We start from the raw sequence: 15745 nt of genomic DNA, 5'->3' as shown, positions 1-15745 counted from the left end.
AACCAGTCTATGAGGAAAGCAGACTCTGAACTTTAGCCCTGCCTAAATTATAATGACCATGCATTACCTCTTCCAAGGAGTTGATTTGCTTTTCTTATTGTTATTTCAATCTCAATGTTATTCCATGAGGTGGACAGGTATTGCCCCCATGCTTCATAGTAGGAAACTGAGGTTCTGAAAGCTTATGTGACTTGATCAAGATTGATCTGTTGCAGAACTGTTTTTAGGACTCAGAGTTCAATGTTCTTTGCAAAACTCCCTGCTGCTAACTTAAATATTTAGAATTATAAAAATGTTTTGTTCCCAATTTTCCACCTAATTTTGCCTGGAGTTGTGGACATTACCTACTTCCAATGAAATACCAGCATCGAAGCACCTGAGTGGCTCAGTTGGTTAAGCATCCCATGCTTGATTTCAGCTCAGGTCATGATCTCACAGTTTATTGAGTTTGAGTCCCACATCGAGCCCTGCGTCAGGCCCAACTCTGGTAGCATGGAGCCTGCCTGGGATTCTCTGTCTCTCACCCTCTCTGCCCCTCCCCTGCTCATGCACTGAATGAATGAATGAATGAATGAATAAATAAATAAATAAATAACATTTTTAAAAAAGAGAAATACCAGTGTTTATATCTGTCATTTTTGCATGTGTAATGTTCATAGTGTATTTCTAACTTTTGGAATTTTACTTACTTCAAAAGTGAATGTAGTTTTGTGGTATAATAGTCTCATAATTTGTCAATTATAATTTATGATTATTAAAATTCTCTTCTATTAAAAGTTCTCCTTTTGCCATTTCTCTGTAATTTAGTTCTGCTTCTACAAATTGCATTGCAGAATGCTTATATTTCAGTGGTCCACCATTTTTAAACATTCATATTAGGTGTTCTATGGGAGGGAACTATTCTTATCCTTCCAGTAAGTTTTGAAAAGAATGAAAATAACTCAATAAATTTGGACATCATATGGGTTAACTATTTAATGAGCACTTATTGCTCATTTGCCTGATTCTATATTAGGCCCTTTGAGATATTTCATCCCCCTGAAAACCCTAACAAATCTGGGTCAATTCTTAATTTTCTTTTATATATTATTTATCACCTTTTATTATCCCTTAATATTTTTAAAGGTTCAGGTCTATTTCAAATGTTCATAATTCTAAATGATAACTTTATAAGATGTTCATTTGGTTAAGACTGTAAAGGTGGTTTTTTTTTCCTTAAGGAAAATCCAAATAATCCTACAACATTATGCAGCCACTGTAAATTTTGCTAAATAGTTTTCTATCCAGTATTTTTACATACATTGTTTCCTATGTGGTTTAAGTCAGATGGTTTCTAAAACTTTGTTAACTTGCTTTATTTATTATCATAACCTAACACTTTCCTCAGGCTTTTAAAAATTCAGGGTAATGGAAGTAAATGTGCTTGATTTTTGAATTCCTTCTAAATTTTCACTACTGTAAATAATGCTTCAGTGAATACCTATGTGTATAAAGCTGTTCTTATATTTCAACTATTAAATAAGCTATTGGATAATAGATATCAAGTATTTATTAGAATGAATGTCTTATGGATCTTTGAAAAGCACTGGACAGAAAGCCAACCAAAATCAGTGAGAAAAGGATGAACTACCAAACACCTATGCATAGTCCCGAGATGATTAGTTATCCATATAGAAGAAAATAAAAGTGGATTCCTATTTCACATCATATAATAAATAAACTTGGGATGCATTAAAGACTTAATTATTAACAGCCAATTATTAAACTTTAGGAGAAAATAGATGACATTAGGACAGGGAAAGATTTTTTAAAAAAATAATTTACCAAAAGCAGAAATCACAGGTAAAAATGGAGTAAATTTTGCTACATTAAAATAAAAAATTTCTGCTTGAAAAAGACCCCAATAAACACAGTTAAAAGACAAAGGTGAAAAGTTTAAGGAGATAACAGAAGAATATATTTGAAATATAAGTAACCAAAACAAAATAGTAACAAAATTGTATGATGAACTAATCAGCAAGAAAAAATCATACTGGGTAAAAGATATGATCAACAATTCACTAAAGAGGTATCACAGAAGGTCAATAAACAAGAAAATTATGCTCATTTCATTAGTAAAGGGAAATGCAAAGTAAACGATAATGTGGTAACAGCTCATACTTATCCAAATAGCAAAAATTAGAAATTTGTCAATACTAAGTGTTTACTAGAATGCGGGAAAAAACTTTTATACTCTTACGTGGGAATGTAAATTGGTATAACCACTTTAAAGTATTTGCTAATACGTGTTAAAAGTTGAAGATTTATACACTTTATCATCCAGTCCATTTGTAGGTATTTTCCACTTGTAGAGAATCTTTCACATGTGTGCACTTAAGTACAAGAATATTCATTGCATTATTTTTAGTAATAGCAAAAAATAAACAATTTAATTGCCCTAACTCTCTTGTTAGAGAAGGGAAAAACAATGATGATATATTTATTCAATAGAACACTATACAGCAGTTTAAGTGACTGGACAAAATCCACATGTATTAATAATATAGATAAATCTTTAAAAATAATATTGAATGTAAAAAGAATACAAAAGAATATTTATGGTTAAATTTCTATAAAATTTTAAAATACACCAAATGCAATATGCTAGTTATATGTATATTAAGTTTCTTTAAAATTAAAAAAAAATTTTTAACGTTTATTTATTTTTGAGACAGAGACAGACAGAGCATGAATGGGGGAGGGGCAGAGAGAGAGGGAGACGCAGAATCCGAAGCAGGCTCCAGGTTCTGAGCCATCAGCCCAGAGCCTGACGCAGGGCTCAAACTCACGGACTGCGAGATTGTGACCTGAGTGGAAGTCAGACACTTAACCGACTGAGCCACCCAGGCGCCCCTGTAAAATTTTAAAATACACTCATTACATATAATATTCCATAGTAAAAATAATATTAATTATTGCTTACAGACACATATATGTTAAGTACATGAACATACTCATGGAAAGAAAAACACTTTCTAACTTCAGGGTATTAGTTACCTCCAGGGAGGGGTGGAAGGAGAGATTTTAATTCTGAGACATCATTTAAGACATTTGAAGCAAAATTAACAATATGAATATCATAAAAGAAACAACTGTGGTTTAGGATTTTTAAGCTCACTGCTGCCTCTCACTGGCCCATTGACCTTCCACATGTTTCTTGAGCTTTCTGGGGGACAGTATTAGGTCAGGGCTTCAAACATTTTTTAGTAGCGGAACGCTACATTCAAAGAAAATCTGACGCTGCTTCACAGTGTGTAAAAAACCAAAACTGCTGAGGCAGAAACGAGAGGGCAGATCCAGGACAGATGCCAGAGCAGTTGTCCCCATTTCCTATCAACCTGCCCCCTCCACGCAGCCCCGGGATTGGCAGAGATTGCAGACCCCGAGATTGGGTGACCTCTAAGGCAGCTTCTCTTTCCTAGTCTCACTGGAGACAACCAATAGTTTATGTGTGTGTATGCATATATATGTATGTAAATATTCTGCATCCCCTTTTTTGCATCCCCTTGAATAAGCAAAATGCTTTAACCAGCTACCCCCAAATCTCCATGATTTAAGGCAATAATGGTTTACTTCTTGCTCATGTCCCAATCCAGTGTGGCCTTTGGGCCAGTAAAGGGAGTACTAGTCTTCTTCAGTAGCAATTAGTCATCCCAACTTCCTTTAATCTAGTGGCTCTGCCAGTCCCTAGGGATTTGGGACCTCTGCCAAATGCTCTTTATGATGAACTAACAAAGAAAGGAATAGAGCATGGAAGATCTAGGGGGTTTTTAGGGACCAGGCTTGGAAATAATTTATATTACTTTTGTCCATATTTATTTGGCTAGATCTCTGTCATATGGCCCCACCTGACTACAAGGAAATGAAGTCAGGTGTCTGACCAGGACAAAAATGAAATGGGTTTGGTGAGCCCATAGCAATTTTTTTTATATACACCAGACATGCTCTTATACCTTGCTCTTTTGACTTGACAACAAATTATAGAAAGTAACCATTTCAATGCATATACAGTTTCTTCGGCCTTTAAAAAAGTTATATAGTATTCAATTTTATGGATTACACCATAATGTATTTAACCAGTTCATGGTTTAATCATCCCCAACATTTTTTTTTCCAATTCTTTCATCTGCAATGAATGCTCCTGTCCTTGGGGCCATTCCATACATGTATAGGCATATCTGCAGGATGAATTCTTGGATGAGATATTGCTGAATCAAATGGTATGGACATTTAACATTTGAATATCTATTGCCAAATTACCCTGTTAAGAGGATATACAAATTTATACTCCCACTGGCCATTTTATTGTTTAATCTTACTTGTGTAAAACATTTCTACTTTTCTCCATGGTTGAATGAATGTAGTTTAAATCCATCTCTACGTGGTCAAAGAGAGAAAGTGGTGGCAGAAAGGAAAGGTGGAAGTTGGAAGAAGGGTTTTCTGTAGACTTAGTGAGGAGGTGATTGTCTTTATCCTGGCTTCATATCTGTAACTACAGAGATAACCTTTGCTTAAAGAAGTGCATGCCAGCATTATCCCCATCATGACACAGAAAATGATTGTATCGGGTCAATGGGGGTAAACTGTAGGAAAATTAGGGTCCTGATGAGACTACTCAGGGCTGAAAGGATTAGACTTGGGCCTCTGACCATCCCTTAGCTCAAAGATGAAGGGACTGATATGTCATGGTACCCCTGCAACCCATCAACACAGCACCTGCTTAACCTCCTTCTCCATCCCTCAGGAGCCCTGCATTATCTATTGTTATTTCCTAAGTGTGTCTGGTGCCTTCTATCTAAAGCATAACTTAGAGCAGAGGAAAGGAAATGGACACCCTTGAGGTGTCTCTAGGTATGCCCCAAAGCTGCCTGCCCTGAGTGAGCCAAGTTTTCTTTGAAGTCTCCTATTTATAGGAAAAGTGCATACAGATTTTTTTGAGATTTTTAATAAATCTTCATTTATTTTAATACTTGAAATGTTTCAAATCACTTGCTATTAAGTATAACCGAAACTCCAGGAAGCTACCAATTTGCTCTGTGGCTTGGTGAATCCTGGCCCACTGCCCCCAGGGTAGACAAAGGAGCATGTTCTACATGGTGGTGCCCCATGGATAGGCTCCTATCCATCCTTTAAAGCCCAGCTTATATGCTGCTTGAACATCAAGCCTCCCTGCAGGGTCAGCCAGCCCAGAATGGTGTTTTGGTGTTTCTGTCCTAGAGAACTCTGAATTACAGCCTAGCCCCGTTCCTTTTACTGTGCTGGAATATCATCTTTCCTTCCTTTGACTATAGCCTTCATGGGTTCAGTATATCTATCAGTATATCTTTAAGTACTTTGTAGCAGAGACTTGTTAAAATTTTAATGAAAAAAAATCATTGAAAATGATTGAACACATTATTGTGTTAACCACTTCCACTTTTCCAAAGGAATCGGGAATTACCAAAATAGTAAAATCATATCTGAGTCCCAACTCTTCTTAAACATTCCTAAATCTTGCCCTAAGTAATTATGTTAGCCTGATGTTCCCTCAAAAACTACACATTTAGTTTGCCCATGCATATATGCCCAATTCTTAGTGATATCCCTGTCACACTGATTAACACTGAGTATGCCATTCATTTCTTCTCCTGTCTCTGGAAAATGAGGATAATTGCCTTTGCCAGCTACTACTCAGGAGATGTGAAAATAAAAAATTCAGTCCCTCAGTTGCGCTAGCCTGAAATTCAGTTGTTTAATAGCTCATGTGGGTAGTGGCTACCATATTGGACAGTACAATTGTAGTCTATTTCCATTATCACAGGAAGTTCTGTTGGATGGGGCTGGCCTTCATGCTTTATATCGTAAAAGACTAATGTCTTTAGCTGAAATATTTTTAGCTTTCTGTTTTTCCCACTCACTTGTCTTAGATGTTTTCCCCCTCACTATATATTGAAAAATTTTAATTGTTTGGGCCTTAGAAACAGTCTCACCTCTAAGGCCATGATTTGAACACAAAATCTGAAGAAAATGAAATGCGGAATCGCCATCTGGAGATTGGTGCAGCAGCAGATCTAGCCATTTCTGAGAAATTGTCTGGGTTTGGAGTTACTCCCAGAATTCTGATTTAGCAGTTCCTAAGCTTATAGCAAGTCTGAAAGGAACACAAATCTGTTTTGTATATACAAATAAATCCTCGTATGCTGCATGCCATTCTCAGCCTGCCAGTTTCATCTGGCTGCTCCAGAAAATATAATTCAATAGTACATTAGTTAACCTGCATGCAGGGAATGGGGCATTCTGATTATTGAAATGTTCTGGTTGAGTGATTAACCTGATTTTTGCAGAAAAACTGCTGAGGCAAGGGATTTGCTGTCCAAAATGTTTGTGCCACTGTGTTTTTTTCTTCCAGATGATCACAGCTGCATTGCTTCATTCCCCCAGCACTCAGAAATACATCTCTTTGCTAAAAACTTTCAAATATGCAATTGATATACTTTCAAAGAGGCCTCATAAAAATAGATCAATAATGGTGTATCAGATAATATTTGATAAAAGAGCAAACTTAGAAGGATTCATAATTTCTTTGCCCAGATTTTACACAGCTGTAACCTTGAAGAGTTCCTAACAACAGAGCAGTTTCTTCAAATAGTATAACCGGAATATATTTATTCATATATTTTATTTTCTTTAGGGATAAGTACTTACAAGTGCTTACTAGATGTTAGGTAATGCTGCAAAGGCTTTACAAATATTAATTGATTTAATTTTTATAACCACCTTAGAATTAGGTATCATCTTATTATCTTCATTGTATTTTCTTTTTTTTTTATTATAAATGTTTATTTGTTTATTTTGAAAGTGAGCAAGCCTGGTAGGGGCAAAGAGAGAGGGAGCCAGAGAATCCCAAGCAGGCTCCAAGCTCAGCATAGAGACTGATGCAGGGCTCCATCCATGACTGTGAGATCATGACCTGAGCTGAAACCAAGAGTCGGATACTTAACCGACTGAGCCACCCACACTTCCTATTATCTTCATTCTAAAGATGAAGAAAGTGAGGCACAGAGAGCTATGAATGGCCCATAGTTGATCTACCTGAATGTTCATTGATACAAGATGTTATAACATCAGTGGATGAATTAAGTTTCTGAGACCCGGCTGAGTCCCACCTACCCCTTCCCAAATGTTACATGAGTAGAATTGAGGGGCTATTATGGAAAAGGAGAAGGAGGATCCAAAGTGCTAAAAGAACACAGAAGAGAGGCACCTGGGTGGCTCAGTCGATTAAGGTCAAGCGTCCGACTTGGCCTCAGATCATGATCTCGCAGTTTGTGAGCTCCAGTCCTGCCTGGGGCCCTGTACTGACAGCTCAGAGCCTGGAGCCTGCTTCATATTCTGTGTCTTTCCCTCTCTCCACCCCTCCCATGCTCATGCTCTGTCTCTCTCTGTCTCTCAATAATAAATAAACGTTAAAATTTTTTTTTTAAATAAAGGAAAAAAACACCTAAGAAACTAGGGAAATCAAAGTGGACTTCAGAGAAGAGTAGCTTCTGAGATCCAGCTCTAGGGATGAGTTAGAATTAAGGCAAAAAAAAGGGAAGGGAAATTGGATATTATAATTGTGAAAACTGTATGTGAAAGATTTTGATGAATATTGTAATGGTAAAAGGCCTTAGTGGTAAATAATGAACGACATTGTGTATTTGGGGAATGGGGTAGAGAAAGAAGACAATAAGTCTAAGTAAGACTTTAAAGATTAAAAGAGTTTCATCTTCAGATTTCCCAACAAATAGTAGGTTTAGATTCAAGAGTTGCTTTATTTCATTTCATTGTATTTGACACCAAATAAGTTTTTTTCTTTTCTGGCCAACTTTATGTTAACACTTAAGTAAAAGCCAATAAACAAACACTAGAAAAATCCATTTTCACTTTCAAATATATTTTTACATAAAGTTTGGAAAATATTTTAAACTCTGGAATGGGATAAAGTAGGAAAAACTAAGAGCAAACTTTTAAAAAATGTTTTATTTGGGGAAAGTTCAAATAAGTTCTTGTCAGAAGCTAAAATGCTTGAGCATTACCAGAAAATTGCTTTGACCAGAAAATAAATAAATATATATATGTATAATAAAGATATTTAATATATGAAGAATGGATAACTAATCAAAATCAATGATAAGAGTTTTCTTTGCCTAGAAGGGTTTTATTGAATTGTTGTTATTATTGCTAGTTATAGAATGGAGTATAGGTTGTACATTGAAAATGTTACTTCATAGTTATATTGCATTTCTGAATTTCTGTTTGCATTTTTTCCAATTTTCATCTGCGCTAATTTAATACCATGTTAATATACCTCATACAACCTTACCAAAGGTGACTATAACTGTATTTTTAAAGCACATTTTTAGTGACCCAAAGGATCATCTTTGTAATTATACGTTTATCTTTTCTGGCAGATGACATTTGATCCAGAAATCTTCTTCAATGTTTTACTGCCACCAATTATATTTCATGCAGGATATAGCCTGAAGAAGGTAAATATACAGTGGTTGTTTTCTTCTTTTATCATTTAGCAGAGAATTTTACCAGTGCTAATGAAAAAGCAATTATTTTATGGGTTTATTTATTTTGTAAGGATATCATTATCTTAGATACCTGTGATACAGATTCAAATCTGACATGCTTATAATTCTTCTAAATCTGATCTATACAATACACTAGCCATTGGGCACATGCAGCTATTAAGCCTTGAAATGTGGCTAGTCTGAATGAAGATATGCTTTAAGTATAAAATGGACATTGGATTTCAATGAACTTAAAAAAAGAACAAAAAATACCTCCATTATGTTTGATACTGATTTCATGTAGAAATGATAATGTTTCAGATATATTGGGTTAAATAAGACATACATTATCAAAATTCATTTTGCCTTTTTAAAAATTATTATAATGTGCCTACTAGAAAAATTTTAAATGACATGCATGGTTTGTATTATATTTCTATTGAACAATATCATTCCAGATGATTGTAACCAGAGTTAGCTATTAATTGGGATAGACGTTGGGCTTATCAATTAGGGTAAAAACTCAAGGTGCCTTGCTAATACTCAGCTGTTGAGGCTCACAGAGAGGAAATCCAGTTTTGTTGCTTCTGTGCTTTCGCCTGACATTATTTAAGTATCACCTGAATGTGCACATTTCACAGGTTAGTAATTCCCTTGATAGTTTAAGTGCTAGCATCTCCTGTGCCGCAGATTGAGGCTCTGGCCTGTGTGGGTTTCAAGATGCAGAGGTAGTGCAGCTGCTTTTCTGCTCCCTGCTCCCCACCCCAGAGACTCCAGGGGCCTTCCTCCCTTTGGCCTGTCAGTGCCTGCAGCCAGGCGGCTTTTGCAGTACAGACCCTATTTTCTTGTGTACTCCAGGCTCCCTCTTGCTGTCACTTCTAACTGCTCAGCTCCCAACTACACAACTGGAAGGGAGTTTTCCCAAGCCAACCTTTGAGAAGACTTAGAAGGCTGGTTTTACTCACCTCATCCTTCCTTATCCCCAGTCCTAATACTAGGCATCATTTGTGTGACTCATTAAAATAAATTGTTGTAGGTGATTAAGGTTTTGTTTCATTGCATTCAGAAGAAATAGAAGTCAGAGATCCAATAAGTCAAAAGGCGATTAAAATATTTCAGGATAGTATTTTTAAAACATTAAAGGGGTTTCACTGGCAACAACATTCCCTAAAAACTTCATTTTCTGTTAATCATGCCAGAGTTCTACATGGACATCGGCCCAATCCTTTACTCTCTCTCTCAGGTCCAGCCAGTTCTGGCAGTCGTTTCTCTCATCTCTACCCTGTCATTTTCTAGACGCATTTTTCCTCCTTTCTTTGAGAAACCTCTGTCCTTTGCAGTGTAAATCAGTTCAACCTTATTTGTGCAATAAGGCCAGGAATTAAGGTTCCAAAACCAGAATTTGCCTAAACAGTGAGGGAAGGGAGGGCCTGTAAAAATGCATACATTTATTTTTATTTACTGTTACACTAAGAAAAAATATGGACATACTATATGAAATCTATTCTTTTCTCCCCAGAGACACTTTTTTCAAAACTTAGGATCTATTTTAACATATGCCTTCTTGGGAACTGCCATCTCCTGTATCGTCATAGGGTAAGTGACTTTTGGAGCTCAAGTTACAGGTGGCCATGGGGCCAGTCATCTGTGGGAGGAATCTCACACTTCTGGACTCACACTGACAGGGTGAATTGTCTACCTTTTTCTGTACATCACATCTTTACACATTTTTCTGATTCCATTCCAAGGTGTATATATTTTCTGATTCCATTCCAAGCTTACAAGGCTACAAATCAAAGCAAACTGTAATCAGATTGCTGAATTTTCTCTGTGAGTATTGGACCTCTGATTTAGGGAATGTAGAGATCTTGGCTTGAGTTAAGTGAAGCACATTGCATTCCTTTATTTTTGCTTGAATAATTCAGGTAAGCACACTGCATTCTTTTTTCATCTTCTTTGCAGGACCCTACCTGTATTTGACAGAGTACAGTAGTAGCTATATGGCAAGGGTGTGCTTTCTAAGGGAAAATTTATAAAAGAGCAGTCTGAGACAGACATCTCCAAATATCAGCAGAATTTTTAATGCTGGGATGGCTTTTCATTTGATATACTCTAGAATGCTGCCTTGTTTTTTCCTCACTATATTTTATTGGTTATGTTACTAAGCCCCCAAGTCTAACTATATAGACTCTGGCTTACAGCTCATCATAAAGCAAAATATGATACAAAATGGTGAAGCCAATCCAATTCACTCATAATCCTATCCAATACATTAAATCTCCACTGCAAAAAACATGTCAGCTGCTATGACCGTGATGGTGTGGATGTCTGAAATTGTCTGATGGAGCCAACTCTACCCTTTAACTTTACTGCATACAGATGTTATAACCCTAATGCAAGAAACTGGACCTAAAACACACACACTAATTACTTATGCAGCTCTTTCCTTGTTAAGTATTTAATGTGTGTCACTGGAAGACTATGGAGGTATCGTTACTTGGACCTGAAAGCAGGGGGCATGGGTTATGTTGAGTTCTCTGTTAAATTTTTATGATTCAAGCCTAGACCAATTCAGGCTACATTATATGAAAATGTCCAGCATAGTTAGAGAGATGAAGAAGCTAAAGATTTTAGCACCTGAAGGTGGAGGCTTACAGGAATATAGATTGAGGAACCTCATTAAGTCTGGACACCTAAGAGATCTTTAAACTGTGACTAAGGGGCAAATATAGATTTTATCCTTCTCAAAGCATGTTTAGAGGAAAGTTGTTCTATTCTGTGGATAAGCCATAGCAGCTAATATTCAAATTTCAAAGCTGACAAGGGCCTTAGAGATTTGTGCAATTAAAGCCCCTATTCTGAAGATGAAAAAAGTAATATCTTAAAAGTCTAATTAGTTGTCTTATGAAGTAGGGCCATAGACAGGACAGAATCCAGACTTTGGCTTCTGACTCAGCAGGTCTTACTATCATCCCCTCTTTCTTTAGCAATTTCTCTTGGAATTCCTATATATTCCTCTACATTGTTCATATACATTGACAGAAGGCTCTGAGATGTGTGGACTCTTAACAGTGTTCATCATTTTCTAGCAAAGATTGATGGTTAGCAGTTCTATAATATGAGGATCTACAATGTATAATAGATCTAAATCTAAATTATATGGAAAATGTTGTTAAATTATGGAGTAGTCAGTTTTCATTATTACCCCATTTTCTTTGTCTAACTGATTTTAAGTATATTTAAGTGTATGTATTTATATTATATGCTTTCACCATCATGAAAACTCTGTAATCTCTTTTTCAAAAAGAACAACAATGTACTGTGTGTGTGTATATATATAATTGACTTTTCTAAAAAATTTGTTTAGGAGATCTGGTAAAATTCATTTATTGGAATTTATAACCTCTTCTGATTTTAAGGCTGCAATCAATGATTTGTGCTGGAAAGTGATTTGAATAAAAAAAGACAGCCCCAGGGAAACTTTTAGAACCATGGGCTTTTGTTTGAACGAGGCATAATCTGAACAACAATTAGGGTTCCTTCTTAATTTTTTTTTAATGTTTACTTATTTTGAGAGAGAGAGAGAGAGAGAGAGAGAGAGTCAAAGTATGAATGGGGGAAAGGCAGAGAGAGAGGGAGACACAGAATCGGAAGTAGGCTCCAGACTCTGAACTGTCAGCACAGAGCCCAACGCAGGGCTTGAACTCATGAACTGTGAGATCATGCCCTGAGCCAAAGTTGGATGTTTAACCAACTGAGCTACCCAGGTGCCCCCAATTAGGGTTCCTTCTTAAGGTCTTATCCAGCAAGGGAAAGGAGCTTTAGCTTGAGGAGGACAAAGTCAGATTACATTTCAGGAAGGTCATTCTGGTGGTTATGTGAAAGAGAAATCTTAAAGCAGGGAAAAGATGGCAGCCAGGAGGCCATTTAAGAGGCAATTTTCATAAGTTAAATTGGAAGCGATGAGGGCCTGGCCTCAGACAGTGGCAGTACAGATGGACATGGAGTCATCAATATGTTGAAATCTTGAGAGATAATGGGGTAATCCAAGGCAAGTGTTAGGAGTGAGAAAGGAGGTTACCTGGGCAACAAAATTATCTGAAGAAAGGGAAGAGAAAACCACAAAGGACTAAGAAGTATTGGGAAGATATAGGAAGAAAACAAGCAGGACATGTGTCTGGAACTCAAAGGAATAGGGAAAGGGAGGGTAGACAGTGTCTAATAATAGGAAGTCAGATGGGACAGCAATTGGAGTATCTAATGGATTAAACCTCTAGGAGGTGATAGATGACTTCACACTTGTCCTAAGGGCAGAAATAAAGAGAGTATTGGCAAGTCCAATTGTTTTGGGTGCTGTATGATAAGAAACAATTTATTTTTATGCTGTTGATCACCAGATACAATTTCAAAACTTCTGAAGGAAAGGTACAAACTTGAATTAAGACTTAACTGACACTTATATAATTTAGTGATTCTCATTATATAAGAGATTCAAATGTACACTCAAACCTTAGAAAATGACTGGTTATACTTTCCTGATAATCTAAAGTAATAAGAACAACACAACATTCATCAAGTACTTGATATGTAGTATGCCCTTTTTAAAAGTACTTTACATGGATTATTTAATTTAATCCTTAAAATAATCCCGTTAAGTGGATACTATTATTGCCCTCATTTAACATTTGAAACAGCTGAGGTTTAGAGAGCACACAGTATAAGTAATAGAGCTGGCATTAGTAAGGAAATAGTTTGGTTCCAGAGTAAAATTCTTAATGCCAAAAATGTGCTTTACTTCTATTTATTATCATTAGTCAAAAATAAAATTTTAAATATTAAACTAAAAATAAAATTAAATGAACTAGCCAATATTCACTAACATGCCACCTGTTTCTTCATTAGTCCCACAGGAGTTCTCACAGATATGAAAGATTTTTAGTTGGGAATCCCATTCAAAAGGAATTCACATTTTTAAGAGGAAGGAAGAATGCCTAGGTTTATGCATATACACAGACTTGCATGAAATGGGCAGAAAGAGAGATTTAGGACAGTCATAGATTGGACTCTGAGAATAATTTCATAGAAGAGATAGATTCTGGGGAGTCATTTAATGGTGAGGGATGAGGTACCTGGCTTCTCCATGCCATCAAGTACATTAGTCCTGGTGGGTGTAGGGAGTATTACATAAGATTCAAAGTTGGAGGGCAGATTTCATAGAGCTGTGCAAGAGAGGGTGGGAACTGAAATGCTAGAGAGTCAGCTGCCACAGGACAATGAAGTCTGGGATCAGAAATTTATGAGAATGTAAATTCTATGAAGAGTGATTATGGGCCATGAATGAAAACTGAGCTGGTAGACCATGGTCTTATGTAGATAATGACTGGATCTAATCAAACTACAGGTTGGTTTTAGATGGACTCAGATGCTTTATAGGAATTGATATCACTGAATCCATGTGAGTGAGAAGAATTCTTAATTAAGTTTTATTAATTCATGTTTCAGAAATTAGATGTAAACCATCTTTTATATTTATGAGAAAGTTTAATAAATCTATTCTGCAGTAAAATCAGAGAAACTTAAAAAATTAATTTTAATTTTTTTAATGTTCTTAAAGAATTGAACCACCTTTTATAGTCCTTTCCTCATCTTACCATATAAGAAAAATCTTAAATACACCTCTGTTTTTGAATAAACCCCATGTATTTGGAATCTTTCTCTGTTCATCTCCTTCATTTTTAGAGACTATTCCTTTGTCTTTGGCCCTATGTCTCTACCCTTATGTATGATACAGATGTATCATCACAATGACAACCTACCTAATGCTTTCTGTCATCACATACATTTTGTCCTTAGAATTCTTTGGTTTCCATGAAGTGCTTCCTTAAGAATAATAAAAGTAATACTCTTTTAGTTTTTCTGTTAGTGAGGAATTAAATAAAACAAATTCCATAATTTCAAAAATATCGGGAGAAAGAGACATGGATCTAAATGTGAAGAATGGGGTGTTAATTTTAAAAATAGCTTACTTTTTTAAATCTCATCCCATGTGCCTTTGCTTTCTATAGACACTGTCTCATTTTATTCCCACAGTGCTCCTGTGAGATAGGTACTGTTATTATTCTTATTTTACATAGAAGGATGCTGAAGTTGAGATTTGCACGAGATTGCCCGATAAGTAAATGGTAGTAAATGGTGGAGTCAGTCTGACTTCAAAACACTCTTAGAATCTCCTTATCCTGCTCTTTTTCCTAATATGACACTTTATATTTCTCTAGTGTTTTGCAATTAATAACTTTATCTGTCAGACAAACCAGGCCCTCAATAATTTCACATTCTTACATTTATCACAATAGCTAACAATTATGAAAAATCTGAATATTTAAGAATAAGATATAAATATAATTGCAAAGTAGAAATGATACCTGTGTTTTCCTAATGCAAGTGGTTGAAGGGATGATATTATTCATTTAACTTGGTTAGAATTCCTGGACTCTGGGTAACTCACTCTAGAAAACCTGAATTCATACATGTGAGGATGTGTCTATTATTCTTATCAACATTCCTCTGAAGTATTGGTTTTCTTGTTGGGCTTCTTATATGCACACCACAGAAGCTGTGCCTGACACTCTGTCCACCTGTCCATCAGGCATATGGGTGAAGGGGCCTTGTGGAAGGTCTTGCTCCACCTTATGGTGTCATCATGCCTGCTGACCTGGGGATCTTTAGGCCTAAGTGCCCTTAGCACTGGTTCTGGAATTGCTGCTCTTTTCTTTTTTTTTTTTTTTTTTTTTTTTGTTTAAGTTTATTTATTTTGGGAAGGGGGGTAGGGGCAGAGAGAGAAGGAGAGAGAGAATCCCAAGCAGGCTCTACATTCAGCATAAAGCTCAAAACCAGGCTTGATCTCATGACTGTGAGATCATGACTTGATCTGAAATCAAGAGTCAGATGCTTAACCAACTGAGCCACCCAGGCCCCCTGCTGCTACTCTTTTCTTGACTAGCTTAAATTATGATGAGTGAGTATTCTCAAAATGCTGACTCCTAAATCTGGAAGATGGAACACATTTACTAGTCTCAAATCAAAACCTGAAGAAGTATAGTTCCTAGATGGAGGCCAAGCCATACCTCAGTTCCTTGAACTCTAGCCCTGGAAAGAGAATGACTCAG

General features: G+C 36.2%; 1 protein-coding gene across 2 annotated transcripts in view; it reads left to right on the top strand.

The window, feature by feature from the left end:
• The window catches only part of SLC9A9 (solute carrier family 9 member A9), a 571642-nt gene that overhangs the window by 60273 nt on the left and 495624 nt on the right, over window positions 1-15745 (top strand). For both annotated transcript variants that reach the window (XM_047098595.1, XM_047098596.1), the window contains exons 3-4: window positions 8472-8549; window positions 10099-10175. In XM_047098595.1, coding sequence (XP_046954551.1) covers window positions 8472-8549; window positions 10099-10175 — 155 coding nt within the window. The remainder of the gene's footprint in view (window positions 1-8471; window positions 8550-10098; window positions 10176-15745) is intronic.

Source organism: Lynx rufus, unplaced genomic scaffold, assembly GCF_022079265.1.
Source record: "Lynx rufus isolate CCGP_SWC_20201006 ecotype Redwood Valley unplaced genomic scaffold, mLynRuf1.p SCAF_5, whole genome shotgun sequence".
In the NCBI taxonomy this organism is placed as follows: Eukaryota; Metazoa; Chordata; class Mammalia; order Carnivora; family Felidae; genus Lynx; species Lynx rufus.
The sequence above is the reverse complement of the archived record's forward strand: the minus strand, read 5'-3'. Positions and strand labels throughout refer to the sequence as shown.